Source organism: Callorhinchus milii, unplaced genomic scaffold (genome assembly GCF_018977255.1).
Source record: "Callorhinchus milii isolate IMCB2004 unplaced genomic scaffold, IMCB_Cmil_1.0 Scaffold5, whole genome shotgun sequence".
NCBI lineage: Eukaryota > Metazoa > Chordata > Chondrichthyes > Chimaeriformes > Callorhinchidae > Callorhinchus > Callorhinchus milii.
This window is the reverse complement of record NW_024704746.1, coordinates 8,467,376-8,484,747: the sequence shown is the minus strand read 5'-3', so window position 1 is coordinate 8,484,747 and position 17,372 is coordinate 8,467,376. Positions and strand designations below refer to the sequence as shown.

General features: G+C 49.6%; 1 protein-coding gene across 6 annotated transcripts in view; it reads left to right on the top strand.

Moving 5' to 3' along the window:
* Positions 1–17,372, top strand: part of pde4dip (phosphodiesterase 4D interacting protein) — a 131,402-nt gene that overhangs the window by 64,124 nt on the left and 49,906 nt on the right. For 4 of the 6 annotated variants that reach the window (XM_007895543.2, XM_007895545.2, XM_007895544.2 and 1 more), the window contains exons 1-7: positions 4,797–6,932; positions 12,836–12,973; positions 13,448–13,567; positions 13,927–14,019; positions 14,879–15,106; positions 16,064–16,222; positions 16,732–16,833. In XM_007895543.2, the coding sequence (XP_007893734.2) occupies positions 5,664–6,932; positions 12,836–12,973; positions 13,448–13,567; positions 13,927–14,019; positions 14,879–15,106; positions 16,064–16,222; positions 16,732–16,833 (2,109 nt within the window). In that variant the 5' untranslated portion in view covers positions 4,797–5,663. Of the gene's footprint in view, positions 1–4,796; positions 6,933–12,835; positions 12,974–13,447; positions 13,568–13,926; positions 14,020–14,878; positions 15,107–16,063; positions 16,223–16,731; positions 16,834–17,372 lie in introns of those variants that run through there. The other 2 variants (XM_007895548.2, XM_007895549.2) reach the window with 1 other exon arrangement.

The window sequence follows — 17,372 nt, the reverse complement described above, 5'->3', positions numbered from 1 at the left end:
TTCATTTGCCAGTTTGACTGGGAGAGGCTGGGATCCTTCCCGCCCTGTTCCTTTTGACCCAGCGAGTCAAAGCCACAGTGTGGTCCAAGCTGGACAAAAAGCGAGAAGTTTGCCAATGTCCGTAACGGCAAGCTGGTTAAGATCCAATCATAGCCCAACCCACACTCTGGGGAACCAAGCTTTGAATCTTATGAACCAGTGCCATATGTCTTCTGGGTGCATGCCTCTGGATAGAGCGTGTGCACTCTGGACAACGCAATCAGATATTTCCATACATATATGGAATTCTCAGTAGTTCGGTTCGGAAACTCCTAAGCAATAGTAATGAATTTCAAAGCATGACCAAAACATTTTTTTTTAAAAATGGTTTAAATGGAACAACTCTGCAGTTGTAAGCAGAAACCATCACACCCCTGTAAATGGACCCGGTCATAACATTGTTCAGTCGTTGCCTCGTTCCAAAAATTATATTTTCCTCGCCCAAAAGGCTGTATTACTGCACAACCACCTGATGCATGTTATCAGCTGGTAACATTTAACTAAATGTCATAGTTACAGGGTAAATGGCTGCACAAATGACTTGGAGCATGAGGCAATTCACACCAAAAGGTCATCACGATTCCTGCGCTATTCCTGGTCTTTGCTGAGTCAGCAGTCCCAGCAGGTGAGGCATGAGTGGCCTACCTTAGCGCTCCTGGACTAGGGCACATTAGCAGCGACCACAGCTTTCCTGGTGGCTATCCCATTTTAGCAGTTATTAGAGCACTTGTTTGGTGAGAAGCACTCTGGACCGGGCTGCGATACTCTCTGTTGATGAATAGCGAGCAACATTTACTGTCTAGGCTCGTACATGACCGATGACTGCAAGCTCATGCATGAGAAACAGGCTCATTCGTAATATGACAGGTAGCTACTCGGGTAAGAAGCACAAAAGCTATGTGTGCCTGCAGAACGTTCCCGCAGTACAAACTGTAAGAGGGAGAGGGACAAGTTGGAAAATAAGTGAAAAATAAAGAATTATGGCTGATAATTTTCTACGTCAAAGAATTCCCGTTGCTGTTTTTCTATGAAGACAGCGAAATCGCATTCCACCAAATCGCAGGTTCAACCAAGACTAGTGCAACCGTCTCGATGGACTGAATGGCCTCCTCCTGTTCCTATTTTACAAACTGGAAAAGAATAATTTCCTTCATTGGGACTGGGTGTTTCTCAAACATACTGACAGCAGATCTGAAACGTATTTTGAACAGTACAAGGCTTTTGCACACTTTGAAATTGGCCAAGAACACGGATTTCCCAACATAATTCACACAGCCACATTACTTTGTGTGATAAGGTACTATATCAAGTGCAAGGATTATTGTTATTACTGAGGTTTTAATATTTTAATAAAGTCAATAAAAAGGTAAAGCTCATCACAACCCTTGAGAACAGTTACCAGAAGCATTAAAATATAAAGTGTCTCAAACATTGTAACATTCAGTACTGTTAATGGATTCAATGTAAAATATTAATGGTTCTTAAGCCTTGAACAGTTACACTGTATTGGTAACTTTTCGTTTTTTTCTCCGAGTTTCTATTCTAACCTGAATCGCCGCGAAGCACATTTCTACACCGTGAAACGGTGCAACGGTTTAAAGCTCTACAAGGGGGAGGAGGGCGGAGGAAGTACAGTAATGATGCGAACGGAGCTAAAAATTCCAGCCGAGTTAACTGAAGAGGGGGTTATAAAAGCCGGGAAACGGATTAATAATAAGCAGGAAATTTGAAGCTGATATCATATTTGAAACTTGCAAGGCAATAGGATTCCAGCAACAACAACAACTTGCATTTATGTAACACCCTTCGCGCAAGGCAACGTCTCGCAGCGGTTCATCGTGGCAGTGGGGAGGGAGGAGGTGACCGTAAGCGCAGTTAAGGATATACAGTCAATTCACTTCACAGTATATTTCTGTGAAGCGCTTTGAGACGTCTCGAAGACATCAAATGCAATTGTTATTATTATTACTTTATTATTATTGTAATTTATTAGGATTATTATTACCGGGGAAGGTCTTCGATCGGGGAAGGAGGTGGTGGTGGGGGGGGGGGATGTGCCTTAATCAAGTAGATTTTTATTTGTAAATAAGTTAATAGGGTATCAGTAACCTCCCCCACCCCCCCACCCCCCCCCCCAGACTGGCACAGCGTGAAACACCCGCAGGTGATGCCCGTGTGAGGCAGAGCCACGGTGGGGGGGACCGGGTGGGGGGGGGGGGAGAGGGGGGGCAGTGGGGGGTGACGAGGGGCGGTCGGGGGGGACGAGGGGGGGGTCGGGGGGGACGAGGGGGGGGTCGGGGGGGACGAGGGGGGGGGTCGGGGGGGGGTCGGGGGGGTCGGGGGGGGACGAGGGGGGGGTCGGGGGGGACGAGGGGGGGGGTCGGGGGGGACGAGGGGGGGGGTCGGGGGGGACGAGGGGGGGGTCGGGAGGGTGACGAGGGGGGTCGGGGGGTGACGAGGGGGTTCGGGGGGTGACGAGGGGGGGGTCGGGGGGTGACGAGGGGGGGTCGGGGGGTGACGAGGGGGGGTCGGGGGGGGGACGAGGGGGGGGGTCGGGGGGACGAGGGGGGGGTCGGGGGGGGTCGGGGGTGACGAGGGGGGTCGGGGGGTGACGACGAGAGGGGCAACAAATGATCCATTGCCCTCCAGGCGCTGCCCGGACCAGGGACTGTGCCACTACTCCACACACACGGGGGGGGTTCCATTCAGTCCGGCGGGAAAAAACACTCTCAACCTCTTGAGGCGACAAGAAAATGTGTGTTTGAGCGATAACACGTTGTGAGAGCGATATGTGTGTGTGTGTGTGTGTGTGGGGGGGGGAGGGGGGGGGAGGGGGTTAGTCTGGGACACCCCCCCCTCGCTCTCCCCCCCCCCACAGCACATGGTTGGGTCGGAATCCCGCGGCTTCAGTGACTGTATCAGTTTCTGGTTACATTGTCGCCACATCACCGCCCTCTCCCCCTCCGCGGCTCCTCACCGCCCTCTCCCCCTCCGCGGCTCCTCACCGCCCTCTCCCCCTCCGCGGCTCCTCTCGGCCTCTCTCTCCCCTCTCCCCGGGGGGGAAACAACGTCTCAACAAACCCGGGATTTCCACCTAAACCGGGGCCGTGATTTACTGAAAGCAAACGGCGAGCACCGACCTCCCCCTCCCACCACCTCCCCCTCCTCCTCCCTCTCACCACCTCCCCCTCCTCCTCCCTCTCACCACCTCCCCCTCCTCCTCCTCCCTCCCACCACCTCCCCCTCCTCCTCCCTCTCACCACCTCCCCCTCCTCCTCCCTCTCACCACCTCCCCCTCCTCCTCCTCCCTCCCACCACCTCCCCCTCCTCCCACCACCTCCTCCTCCTCCCTCCCACCACCACCTTCTCTTCCTCTCACCACCTCCTCCTCCTCCCACCACCTCCCCCTCCTCCTCCCTCCCACCACCACCTCCCCCCTCCTCCTCCTCCCACCACCTCCTCCTCCTACCACCACCTCCCCCTCCTCCTCCTCCCTCCCACCACTTCCTTCTCTTCCTCTCACCACCTCCTCCTCCTCCTCCTCCCTCCCACCACTTCCTTCTCTTCCTCTCACCACCTCCCCATCCTCCTCCTCCCTTTCTCGGGGCTTTCTGGTCGCTGCTTTGTTGGATACCAGACTGTGTGTGTGTGTGTGTGTATCCGCTGTTTAAAGGGCTTCTCTCTCTCCCCCCACACACACACACCTTCTGATCAACAGGAGAACAGATCTGTCTGTGTGTGTGTGTGAGAGAGAGAGAGAGAGAGAAAGAGAGAAGGAAACGTACACTATATACCGAGATTTTTTTTTGGGTGTGTGGGGGGTGTTGGGGGGAAGAGAGAAGAAGTCAGCGGAAAAAAATGCCTACGAACCAGAAGGAGCGGTCGATATTTTTTTGTGTGTGGGACTGACTGACTGACTGACCGACTGTGAAAAGGAACCTCAGTCTGTCTGTCTGTCTGTCTGTCCGGGCGGGGGGTCCGGTCCCATCCCATCCCCGATCGTGACAGCCGTGACTTACAGAGACCGGGAGAGAGAACACGAATCGCGGCCGCGACACTGCTGTGCAGCGATATTCTGCAAATCGGGACTCTGCAACAGAATACATCTGAGGATCTTCAACCTGATCGCTGGTTTTGGGGGGCGGTGGGGGTGAGGTGGGGGGTGGGGGGGGGGGTGAGGGGGTGAGGGGGTGGGGGGTGAGGGTGGGGGGGTGAGGGGGGGTTGTGGAGGATGCGTTGCAACCAAAGCAAACCAAACCCGATCGATTTTTCTTCTTAATATTCAGGAGATGGTCTAAAGACCACAGACAGACACACAGACAGACACAGACTGTTGCCCTCTGCAATCAGCTGATTATAACCCGTTGTATAACGCAACGCAGCGCAGCGGTGGGGGTGTGGGGTGTGGGTGAAGGTGTGGGGTGGGGGTGTGTGGTGAGGGTGGGGAGGTGAGGGTGAGGGGTGTGGAGGTGGGGGTGAGGGTGTGGGGTGGGGGTGTGTGGGGGGTGAGGGTGTGGAGGTGAGAGTGTGGGGTGGAGGTGTGGTGAGGGGTGTGGAGGTGGGGGTGTGGGGTGGGGGTGAGGGTGTGGAGGTGAGGAGTGGGGGTGTGGTGAGGGTGTGGAGGTGAGGGTGGGGGTGTGGTGAGGGTGAGGGTGGGGGGGTGGTGAGGGTGGGGGGTGTGGAGGTGAGGGTGTGGGGGGGTGTGTGTGGGGTGAGGGTGGGGGTGAGGGTGAGGGTGAGGGGTGTGGGGTGAGGGTGGGGGGGTGAGGGTGAGGGTGGGGGAGAATGGGCGGTGTGATCGCTTTTGATTGCAGCTGCAATCGGTGGTGAGATTCGATGGGAGGAAATAGCGGTTCCTCTGTGGATGATGATGGGCCGTTTAGGGAAAGATGTTGGTGCTTTGCCTCGCACTGAAATGGCTGGACATTAAATCCCAGAGAGAGAGAGAGAGAGAGAAAAAAAAATATATAGGGACCGGTGTGAGAAACGTGGATCTGAAGGGAGGAACTTTGACCCAATTCTGGTACATTTATTTATTTGTGTATGGAGTCCGGATCTGAGCACAACGTTGGAAATTTGTGCAATACATTGGCCACTTGTTCACACGTTGGCTTTAAGTTTGATGCGAGACTGGATTTGATGCATTAAGAAAACACCCCTCTGTGTGTGTGTCTGTGTGTGTGTCTCTGTGTGTGTGTGTGTGTCTGAGTAAGTAAATGATGCAACGTTGAATTTTTTGCAACCTTTTTTTTTAACGCACACTGGTTTTCGCCTCTCGTTGATTTTTGTCTGACTCTGGACCCCCCCCCACCCCCCCACCCCGATTCCTGGACACCCAAGACCTCCTAATAGCAATAGTCCTTGCATTTGACATTACGCCTTATCACGTCTTCGGGACGAGCTTCACGTGACACCGTTGCGTAGTTTAGTTTTGCGGACAAAAACGCAACAGGCGACTTGCGGGCGGCAGAGCGTCCCGCAACCTCGGATCGGGTGACCGAGCTGTTACTATTTTTGGAGCGATTCTCACCCGCCGGAGAGCCATCCACCAATCGGCCGGTCGATAACACTTCAAAGTGGGATTTAATTCATTATTATTTTTCGACTGCGGGCGAAACGCAAAGATGAGGGAAGCGTGCAGGATCTGTGCGAGGGAGCTGTGCGGGAACCAGCGCCGGTGGATCTTCCACACCGCATCCAAACTCAACCTGCAGGTGATACTGTCCCACGTGTTGGGCCGGGAGCTGTGTCGGGACGGCAAGGGCGAGTTCGCTTGCGGCAAGTGCGCCTTCATGCTGGACCGCGTCTACCGCTTCGACACCGTCATCGCCCGAGTGGAGGCGCTCTCCGTGGAGAGGCTGCAGCGGCTGCTGGCCGAGAGGGAGAGGGTCAAGCACTGCCTGGCCAGCCTGTACCGCAGGAGCAACGAGGAGGCGGAGGGCGTTGTCAGCAAAGAGGAAGCGGAGAAGGAGGAGGAGAGGGAGTTACTGATGGAGGAGGCGAAGGTAGAGGAGGAAGATGCGGAGAGGACAGTGCATAGCTCCAGCCTGCTCCCCGACGTCCGCTACAATGCCCTCCTTCAGGAGGACTTCACTTACTCGGGCTTCGAGTGCTGGAGCGAGCAGGGGGCTGAGGCAGCGCCCGAACAACAACAACAACAACAGCAGCAACAGCAACAGCAACAACACGAGGGCCTCGGAGGCTGCAGCAGGTCTCGCAGATGCCGCAGCTGTGCCGCTCTGCGCGTGCCTGATGCCGATTACGAGGCTGTTTGCCGTGTGCCACGCAGGCTGTCCGCCAGGGGCCTGGTGAGCGAACACTCCGCCTGCACGCACAGCACCAGCATCACCAACAGTGGAGGCACCAATACCAATGACGGTGGTGGCGTTGAGGAAGAGCCACCCGCTTGCGAGGCCACCCCGCCCACCGGGGTTTCGGTATCGTTGTCGGCTGACAGCCTGGAGGAGACATCCAAGGCCGTCTCCCCCGCTCCCGCTGCCGCCTCTCCCTCCTCCTCCGCGGAATCACTCAGAGCCTCCGCGGAGCCATCGCCGGGACTTGTGGTGGAGGTGTCTACGACAGAGGATGAGGAGCGGCAACATGTGGCCGAGCAGCACCGCCCCGGCCCCGGCCCCCAGCTGGACTCAGTGCTGAGGTTGGCCAGGGCCGTTGAATATCACCCGGTTCAGAGCCCACGGGGCAGCCGTCTGCCGCTCGCTGTGCGCCAACCCACAACCCCACGCCTGGCGAGTGACGGAGCAGACGATCCCAACCCCTTGGGCTGGCACTGGCCCTGGCCACACTGCCACCTGCCCCTGGGTTTGGAGGAGGTGGCGGACTTCGAGAACCTCCTCCAGGACTTCCTGGATGAGTACATTCCCATTAGCACCCAGGTACTTACTTACACCCCACCCACCCCCAACCCGACACCCTATTGCCAGCGCTCTGGCCTCTGAGTTAGAAGGTTATGGCTTCGAGCCCCAGACTAGGAGCTCACGTAGTCTCATAATTATTAATGATAATCATTGCCTTTGATACATAGCCTTATCACGTCGTTGAGCGCAAAGTGCTTCACAGGATGTACTGTAAAGTGGATTGTACTGTGTGTTTAGTGAGCAGATAATTAGGCACAAGAATGTCCCATGAAGAGCCATGGATGAGTGACCGATTTTATTAGGGGGATTTGTCGGCCAGGACACCCTTCTATTTTCGAATAGTGCCGTAGGATCTTTATCATCCACCTGAACAGGCGGGAGGGACCTCAGTTTAACACCTCCAGCACCACCTTGGCCTGTCTTATGCTGAATGCTAGGATTGGAAGCAGAAAGCACAGGTACCCCATTCCCCAGCACTGACATCTGATGAGTACAAAGTTCAGGGGCAAAATCAAACTATTAGTCAATGATCACTGAGATGACTGTCAGTTTCAGTGGTGAATAAGTCAAGGACATATGGAGCTAAGTTTAAACAAGAGATAGAAGCCGATCTGTCATTTTTTCCCAGTACTCTTAAATCATGGAGGAAAGTAAATGAGACCTTAGAGGAAATGAGAAACTAATGCAGGTAGAGATGGGGATGAAGCTGGACACTTAACCCAATGAAAAGGATAACAGAATCGCCTCTAAACCTTTCGATAGCTGTCGATATTCAAGGGTACACAAGTGCACAAGGAGTCAGTTTAGATAATGTGATTCCAAGTCCTGACGCTTGAACCCACAACCATCTGACTCGGAGGCGAGAGAGTCGTCACTGAGCGAGACATGTGTTACTCTCCAGTGCAGTACTGGGGGAAACATTGTCTACGGTGCTGTACTTTGGATGAGACATCAAACTGACTGTTTGGGTGATAATAATTCCACGGCACTATTTGAAAAGAAGCACAGCTGTTTCTCCCAACCCGGTGTCCTGTCCTGCCCTACAGTCCCCCAGATGCAATCACTTCATGGCGGTTTGTTGAACATTGCTACATTGCAAATTGGCTGCCGTATTCACCTCACGGGACAAGCAACGGGAAGCTTGCCAGGAAGTGGCAATCTGTGTAGTTTTAGTTTAGCTAAACTCCCAGCAGTATCCCGACACACATTCTGGGGTCCTGAGCCTCGCTCTTGCCAAGCTTTACTTAATATTCTCCAGAATTATGTAAGTGTAATGTAAACATGAGCATGTGTCCCTCCGGAGAGAGTGCACATTCTATTTCAAACAAGGGAATTTCCATGTGCAGGTAGCATGCACGGAACTCTTTAGCACAATGATAGATTTCTGTAATTGTCAGATACCTGGCTGAACAAAAAACAAACAAAAAGCTTTTGACTAATAGTCACTAAAGTTTACAGTAAAATCCTGTGAGGTGCTTTGAGATGTTTCAACAATGTAATAAGACATTCATCAAATGCAAGGATTATTTCCGTTGTGCCACTATGCCCTGGCTCCTGACAATGAGTGTGTGCTTGTCTACGGTATAGTCAAGTCAAAATCTCTTGGAAATCAACCTCCCCACCCCCCAACATTTCCTAATGTTTGTACCAAGGAGGCCCGATCCAGATCTCCCCATCCTTTCTAACTTGTTGCTGAAAGTTCATTCCTTGCAAACATTCTTTTGGAGACAGCAAGCAACATGTTCTGATAAGAAAAACATCAGTTTGCAATAATATTGCTGAGGTCAATACTTTGCATCTGAATTGTAGTCGTCAAATATGTTGCCATCAGCAAGTAGACCAGAAGAAAAGGGACTCTAAAATGTGAGTGGAGCTAATAGGCCAATGTTCAAATGCACTTGTGTACCCTTGAATATCGACAGCTATTGAAAGGTTTAGAGGCGATTCTGTTATCCTTTTCATTGGGTTAAGTGTCCAGCTTCATCCCCATCTTTACCTGCATTAGTTTCTCATTTCCTCTAAGCTCTCATTTACTTTCCTCCATGATTTAAGAGTTACTGGGAAAAAATGACAGATCGGCTTCTATCTCTCGTTTAAACTTAGCTCTATATGTCCTTGACTCATTAACGACTGAAACTGACAGTCATCTCAGTGATCATTGACTAATAGTTTGATTTTGCCCCTGAACTTTGTACTCATCAGATGTCAGTGCTGGGGAATGGGGTACCTGTGCTTTCTGCTTCCAATCCCAGCATTCAGCATAAGACAGGCCAAGGTGTAGCACTGGCTCAGCACAGAGTGGATACTGCAAAGTGGATTGTCTATTTTGTGGATGAAACGCTGCAGCAAAGACCTACAAACAGTCATGGAAAACAGGCATATAGAGTAAGGAAAGTTGCCTAAGGTTTCACCCTGCCTAGGAATTGAACTTGGGTCCTTTTGATTGTGAGCGAATGCTCTAACCACTATACTACGGGACTCCACAGATTGGCTTTGAGGTTGGCAGTGAGCAAACTTTCCCCATGTGAGTCCAGCTGGTGTTGAGTCTCAGCCAAGGTCCTTGGGCGAAAGGGTTGCTTCTAAAGCTGCCACATCAACCAGTTCCCAAAATTTATGATTTTTGATCTTTCCCTTTGGGAAGGAGTCATTCAGCCTCGAGATGGACGTTTGCCTGTTTGTGGAAACATAGGCAGATGCACGGAACTGGATTTGTTTTTTTTTAAAAAAAGGATTATTGATTTTGACCCAAACATACACAAAGATAATTGAAAGGGACACAGGGAATAATGGAATTGCAAGAGTCATCTCTTCCCGTACCTTTAGTTTACATTCAGTAAAATATTTGGTTGTGTTGGCAAATAGATCCAGTAGTGATTTAACACCAAGGGTATTTATAAGTTGCACCTTGAGTGAGAAGAGGGTGAGGGAAGCATTTTGGACTGCTTGTGTTTATAAAAAAAAGGGACCGTTTTAGGATTACAGTTCACCCTCATTGTAACATGATTTTTTATATGTTATAATGAGGTTATGTTGAACAGCCCATAAATCGGCTTAAATGTAATACTGTATAATAATCCTTGCATCTGATATAGTATCTTTCATGAAAACAAGTCTCAAAGAACTCAGCATTTACTATAGAGGTTTGTAACTATATTTGTAGGTGAATGTGATGTGGTAAATTCAGAACCTCGGTCCTAAACCCTGTTTCAAAAGAATGAATTTTGACACTGAGGTTGTTCTGATAAGAAAGGGTGTGTAACAGTGCAGTGCAATGAGAGGTTTGGTTTGGTCAGCCAGGTCTGACAACATGCAGAAACCCGTCACCATGCCTAAGAGTATCCAAACCAACTGAGAGTTCCATGCATCCCACCTACACATAGAAACAACAACAACAACAACAACAACAAGATTCCATTTATAAAGGGCCTTTCACGTCAGGAGGACGTCCCAAGGCGCTGCACAGTTGGGTCATGACCCGAGCAGGGGGGAAATGGTCAGGGTGAGGGGAGGGAAGGGAGGGAGCGAGGAGGGGGGAAATGGTCAGGGTGAGGGGAGGGAAGGGAGGGAGCGAGGAGGGGGGAAATGGTCAGGGGGAGGGAGCAAGGAGGGGGGAAATGGTCAGGGGGAGGGGAGGGAAGGGAGGGAGCGAGGAGGGGGAAGAGAGTCGAGAGGGGAGCTGAAGGCACGGTCAAAGAGAAAGGTTTTGAGACCGGCCTTGAAGGAGGAAAGGGAGGAAGCAAGGCGAAGGCACTGGGGGATGGAGTTCCAGAGCCTGGGGGCTGAGAGGCTGAAGGCCCGACCACCGATGGTAGGGCGGTTTGGGCGGGGGACGTGGAGCAGACCAGAGCCAGAGGAACGGAGGGTACGGGCAGGTAGGTAGGGTTGGAGAGATAGTAGGTTGGAGAGGTAGGAGGGAGCAAGGCCGTGAATGGCCTTGTAGGTGAGGATGAGGATGCATCCCACCTACACATAGAAATTCCAGAGATATTTATTCAAATGGAATTCTCTCCTTAGAAGGATGCATCTAATTCCGCAGAGTATTAGGTGTAAGTTAGCAAGAGCTGAGGTTTGAGGACCCCAGAGTGTGTGTAAGGGTACTCCTAAAACTACATGGCTTGCCATTGTCTGGTAAGCTTTCTCACTGCTTGTTTCAGCTCGTATCAGCCTACTTGTTTGGGCTTTGGCTTGCAGGGTTAATGGGTGCTGAGTGGAAGAGACCCTTCCCCCAGGTCTGCCCTTCAAATCCTACCGATGATCCAGGCAGTACTGTGGACCCCCCTAGCTCAGGAACTAGATTACTCTGTCTGCCACAAAAGATTGGCTGAATTCTGATATTCCTTTGCCAAACATGTCACCCTGGAGCCAGTTCAGCTCCAAGGGAGGCCCCAGTTGAATGATGAGAGTGATGTATAACTGATGTGTGTAATGAGGCTGGCGTAATAATGGACAGTGTTACAACTGAATGCCTGGTAATGAGCTTAGGTAAACTGGCAGTGACGTGAGCTTCCATTATTCGAATGATTGTCAATGTATTGGAAAGTATTTTGTCCACTGAGCACATCCACTGTGTTGGCCTGTCCGGCCTGTCCAGCTTTCAGAGTTTGGAGAACCTTAGAATTGCAGACAAAGAGCAGTGTCTGTGCACAGGTTCTGATTAATCCTCATGGAAAGATAGTTCTCAACTGCACAGGAGCACATGACGTTGATTTCAGTGTGAAATGCTTGTGCTGTGCCCACTGTAATAGTCTGAAAAACAGTTATTGTCTGCAACAACAATGACTTGCACTCATACAGTTCATTTCATCTACAGCTGAAAGTGATTCACAGAGATCATGTGTGAAGCCCGAACGGGGTGGGAGATGGGGGCAGGCATCAACAGCAAGTTTGCGTCTGCTGTCTGGAACTCTGACTAAATCCCTCTGGAACTCTCCCTAAATCCTTCTGCCTTGCACCTCCCCGTGCTTGAAACACTTTTAAAAATTGACCGCCGACTGCGACATTGGTCATCTCCCTTCTGGGTTCAAATGCAACAAGCAGCAGTAATCTATACTAATAAAACGACAACGTCAATAACGCAATAACCGATTGATTTAGAGACATGATTTATACCTCATCGGAAAGGTCTTGCAAGTGGGTGTGCCATGGGCATATTTTCTCTCTCTCAGGGATCTCCTATCGTTGATGAGATATGTTTTTAAAATGCTTTAATTAGGCCCTGCAATATGAGGTATGCATGGTATTCTTCTACAAAGTAGCGCCAGAGGAAATCACAAACCGTTCTGGAGAGATACATCTGTACTAATATATTCTGCAACAAAGTAACAACAGAGAAAACCACAGGCATTTTTTGGGGGGGGATCTACCGTTATATAAAGTATAATATAAAATATAATAATCTAATATAAAATATGATAATATAAAGTATAATAACACAATATAAAGTATAATAACACAATATAAAGTATATTAATGTAATAATAAAATATAAAGTATAACAATACTGAAATCTACATTCCATATTGGATCCTTTGGTTGCAAGCGTAGCTGGAACGGGTACAGCTAGTATCAAATAAAGTACTCTATTGAGATGTTTTCCTACCTAAAAGGCACATATTACCTATTACTATTACCGTCTCAAGAGCCTCCTCCTGTTCGACCGTGCCTTCAGTCATCCTCCTACCGCCGCATGACCTCCTAATCCCCATCTTGGGTCCAAATCCCTGACTGTCCAGCGCTTTGCGATGTCCTCCTGAAGTGAAAGGCACTAAACAAATGTAATTTGTTGTTGTCATTGCAAATGCAAGCTGTTGTGGGAGGATGGAAACTGAATGCAAACGTATCTGTGGCGTGCGTATGTAGTCTCTTGAGAGATAATGGCCGTCCATCGGATTCACTGCAGATCCACTTTTATTCTTTCCCAGAACCTGATCGCTAAGCAGCAGCAGCAGCTGAGACACTATGAGTGTGCAGCCGACCAGTGTGGCACTGAGCTGCACGAAGCCCAGGCTCAGACCCAAGGGTTGCAGGTCAGGATCCAGGAGACTGAGGCCATCAACAAGGTAAGAACCCAGGAACAGCATGACCCAGGGTGGCGGGAGGAACAATGTCAGCACAAGTGCGCTCCTGCTTCAGAATTTTATTTTTAAAGAGAAAGGATACATTTACCTTGTAACCGAAAGTTTTAGAATGTTTTTTTTAAAAAGCCGGAAAGGAAAAATATCTCTCGCGGGACACCAGCCTGGCTCAGTTGGTAGCAAGCGATCGGGCTGATACTCCAGTACAGTGCTGGGGGCAGCACTGCAGCATCGGAGTCGTGATCTTTGGATAAGATAATAAGTTGAAGTGCTGGCTGCCTGTTTGGTTGGACTTTAAAGAGTAGCGATAAGTGGTAAAATCCATGGTGAACCTACCCACTCCTCACCTCACCCCGCTCCCTGTTGCCATACCTTGCTTAATGTTGGTTGTTGGATACAGAAAGCTGTCTCTGCTTGCTGCTTTTGAACGAGTGATCATGACGTCCTGTTGCTTCCCAGGTGCTGCAGGAGAAGCTGAGTGAGATGGAATGTGAGCTGAAGGATGTGCGTCAAGTGGCACAGAAACAGGAGCAATCAGTCCAGGCACTAAGTGAGACGCGAAAGAACAAGGACGAGGAGGTCAGTGCTCAGGATAAGGGGACAGCAGCGGGGGGGCGAGTGTTGGAAAGGATTTTTCGGTAGAAATTTATGAGTCGGAGGAGGAACAAGGGCTGGCAGGAGAAACCAACCATGTGTAATGAAGAGAGTATTGAGGCAGTGGCAGAGCATGATGCCGAGCCAGGGAGAGGTGACTGTAGGTACGGTCGAACAGGAAGGTCTTCAGTCCCGACCTGAAGCTGGGGAGGGAGGGAAGGGAGGGAGCAAGACTGAGGGATGGAGGTTAATCCATGGGCTATTAGCCCACCCTGCATTTTAGGCCGAAATGATGACTTGGAATGTCAGCATTTTTTTTTGTCACTTGTTGTCTTCCCCTCAAGGCTGAAGACCTTTATCACGTCATCGATAGCCAGAACGAGACACTCACAAAGCTGAGGGAGATGCTCCACAGAAGCCAGCTTGAAAGCCTAAAGGTATGGAACCTGTGAAGGTGATAATGGTCCTGGGCGATGAGGCATTTTTGTATAGGGAGACAACCCCCCCCCCCCCCACCAACCCCATCTCCCCACCCATACCCCAACCCCATCCCCCCTACCCATTATAACATGGTGTTTTGGATCCATAAAATTTGATACTTAACTGATGCACAAAATAAATGGCTGCATGACCTACTTCTGGGTCAGCAGATTACTGCTGACATCCCTTCCAGTGTGGACTAGCTGGCTTCCTGCACATGCACGTGTGCTCTCTACTCTGGAAGCTGAAAGTACACCATGCATCAATAGGAGATCTCTGTTAACAGCAGACTCACTCCTCACTCTCTAATGAAGGGGGGGGGGGGGTTGTGGAGGGGCCCACAAATATATACAGTGAATTCACTTTACATTATATTCTGTAAAGCGCTTTGAGACGTCTAGGAGACACAAAAAGGGCTATATTGAATGCAAGGATTATTATTTATTATTAATGGGTGACTTACCCTCTTCCATGTACATTGGCTTTTCCGGAGTTAATAATCACTTAAAAAAAAATAATAATTTAGCCACCATTATAACATGGTGTTTTGGATCCATAAAATTTGATGCCACGACTGTTTGTGGGACACAGCTGTGCCCAATGGCTGTTGAGTGTCGTCCACAAAATACACAGTCAATTCACTTGATGGTATATCCTGTGAAGCAAAATCCTTTTAGGCATCTCGATGACGTGTTAAGGTACTATGTCAAATGCAAAGATTGTTGTTATTATTGCGGGGGGTGGGCTTTGTTCCCTGCATTCCTTGATCATTGTCTGACTTTGCTTTGCATTCACGGGGTCCTTTCTGTATTTCAGCGCTGTGCTGCCTGTCAGGGTGCGGAGGGTAAGCCAGGAACGCTTCAAGCTGAGCTCCTGGAGCTACAGAGCGCTTCCTTTTCCAATCAGCTATCACTGCAGCGTCAGCAGAGGTTGGTGAGGCAGAAGGGCTATGAGCTGGCTGAAGCCCAACGCTGCCAGGGCCTGATCCAGGCTGAACTTCAGGAAACCAAAGAGCAGAAGGTGGCGGCCGTCAACCTCAATCAGGTAAGCAGAAATTCCTTCCCTCTGTCAATTTTTTCACACAACTTAATCTGGAATTCTCTTCCCTAAAACGCTGTGGGTTCAAATTTTCAAGACTGGGTTGGAAAGATTTTTGTTGGGTAAGGGTATCAAGAGATATGGGACAAAGGCAGGTAATTGGAGTTGAAGTACAGATCAGCCACGATCTACGAGAATGACGGAACAGGTTTGAGGGACTGAATGGCCTACTCCTGTTCCTATGTTCTCTTGGTGTCCTGGCCAAAGGTCAGAAGAAAATTGGTCACTCACTTCATGCTTGTTTGGGAGACATTACTGTGTGCAAATTGGCCGCTGCTTTTGCCTACGATTATTAATAAAATATTCTTTGCATTTGATGAACTGCCTTTCACATCAGGGAACATCTTAAATTGCTTCACAGCAGTTGCTGTGTAAGGTGTACTAATTGTTTTGTAGGTGAGAGTGTTAGCCAATTGGCACACAGCGAAGTCCCACAAACAGTCATGAAGTGAATAACCATTTCAATTTTTATCTGCGGATTCTTAGCCAACACTCTTTTCGAATAGTGTCATGGGATCTTTAACATCCACCTGAATGGGTAGAGGGGATCTTGGTTGAACCTTTCATCCAAAGTGTGACACCTCAAAAAATGTAGCACACACCCCCAACACGAATAGAGTGTCAGCTTATATCATGTGAGTTTAAAGTCCTGACATGGGGCTTGAATCCACAACCTTCTGACTCTGAAGTGCATGTGCTACCAACTGAGCCAGGCTGACAAACACAGGCACTACACCTAACAGTAATTACTGTAAAGCACAATAAGACATTTCAACATTGCAGACAAGGATTATCAGCACCTTGGGACGTCCTCCCAATGTGAGAGGTGCTACACAAAAGTAATTTTGTTGTTGTTGTTATTACTTATAGTTAGAATTTTGGGTTCTTCCTCGTTGTTTTCAGGAGTTGCGGAACACCATACAGCAGATCCGGCAAGAACTCCAAGAAAAGGAACGTCAATATAAGGCTCTGGAGACTGAGCACGAGCGGGAGCTGAATATCCAGGAGCAGAATATTGAGTGCCTGAAGGAGAACTTAAGAGACAAGGAGCACTTCCTACAGGTATCAGGGCTGCCTCAACCCTTCCCATTCATATTTTCTGCCGTGCCGGTATTTGTTCGGCCCGTGAACACTTCCGTTACATAAAGTTGTGTGAGCAGGTGTGCTGCACAGTCGCTTGTATACTTCAAATACAACAACAAGAACAAATTACACTTAAATGGTGCCTTTCACTTTGGGAGGATGTCCGAAGGCGTTGGACAGTCAGGGTTTTGCACCCGAGCTGGGGGTCGGGATCAGGAGGTGTGGAGGGCAGGGAGGGTAGGGGTAGCAGGGTGACCGAAGTCGATGTCGAAGAGGAGGGTCTTGAGACGGGCCTTAAAGGAGACAAGGGATGGGGAGAGGCAAAGTTCCAAAAGGACTATGTGCTCACCCACCACCCAACTGGAATGGAGTTCCAATACCCTGTGTTATGACGAGCAAGGTTGGGTGTTCGCCAGAGCCTAGCTTTGGAGGGGAAGATTCTGTACAAACTCTCGGTGTTTCAAAACTCTCCCTTTGTATATTCGTAGCAATATATCGAGCTCTTTGACTGCCAGCAAAGCACTAAAGAAAGAGACCCTCTTGTCGACAAGCTCCGTGAACGCATCAAAGAGCGGGACAAAGCCTTGGAGGTAGGATACAAACTGTGTCTTTTTGTCACTTTATATGAAAATGATGAGAGTGACTCTCCATTCACTCTTCCGACTCACTTAATAATACATGCCAGTAGGTAAAGACACTGAGCAGTACAGATAGTAATTTGCAGGTTTGAATCTCCTGTCTGTCCTGTTAGCTGATCTCAGACGAGGTTCCAGCTGTTGAAACCTTATCCAGAGCCCATCCCCCAAAATTACTTTATTACATAGAGTTTTGTGGATGTTGGGTGAGGACTGGATTGTTTGTCTGTGATCAAACAGCCCACTGACACTCACTGAGGATAGATTCTAGCTGCAAACACTCTGTAACATTTGTAAGGATTTGTAAACAGCGTGGTGAGATTCGTGGCAGGACAATTACTTTGGTGAGAGCGTCGGCCTATGTTCTTCGGGTTACACGTTAATCTGAGGACCCGTCTGTGCAGGTGGAGGTTATAGATCGCATTGATGCTGCTCAAAAGTAGAAGAGAATGTCTTGGCCAACAACCCCTCCTCTCATATAAAATCTATTTCAC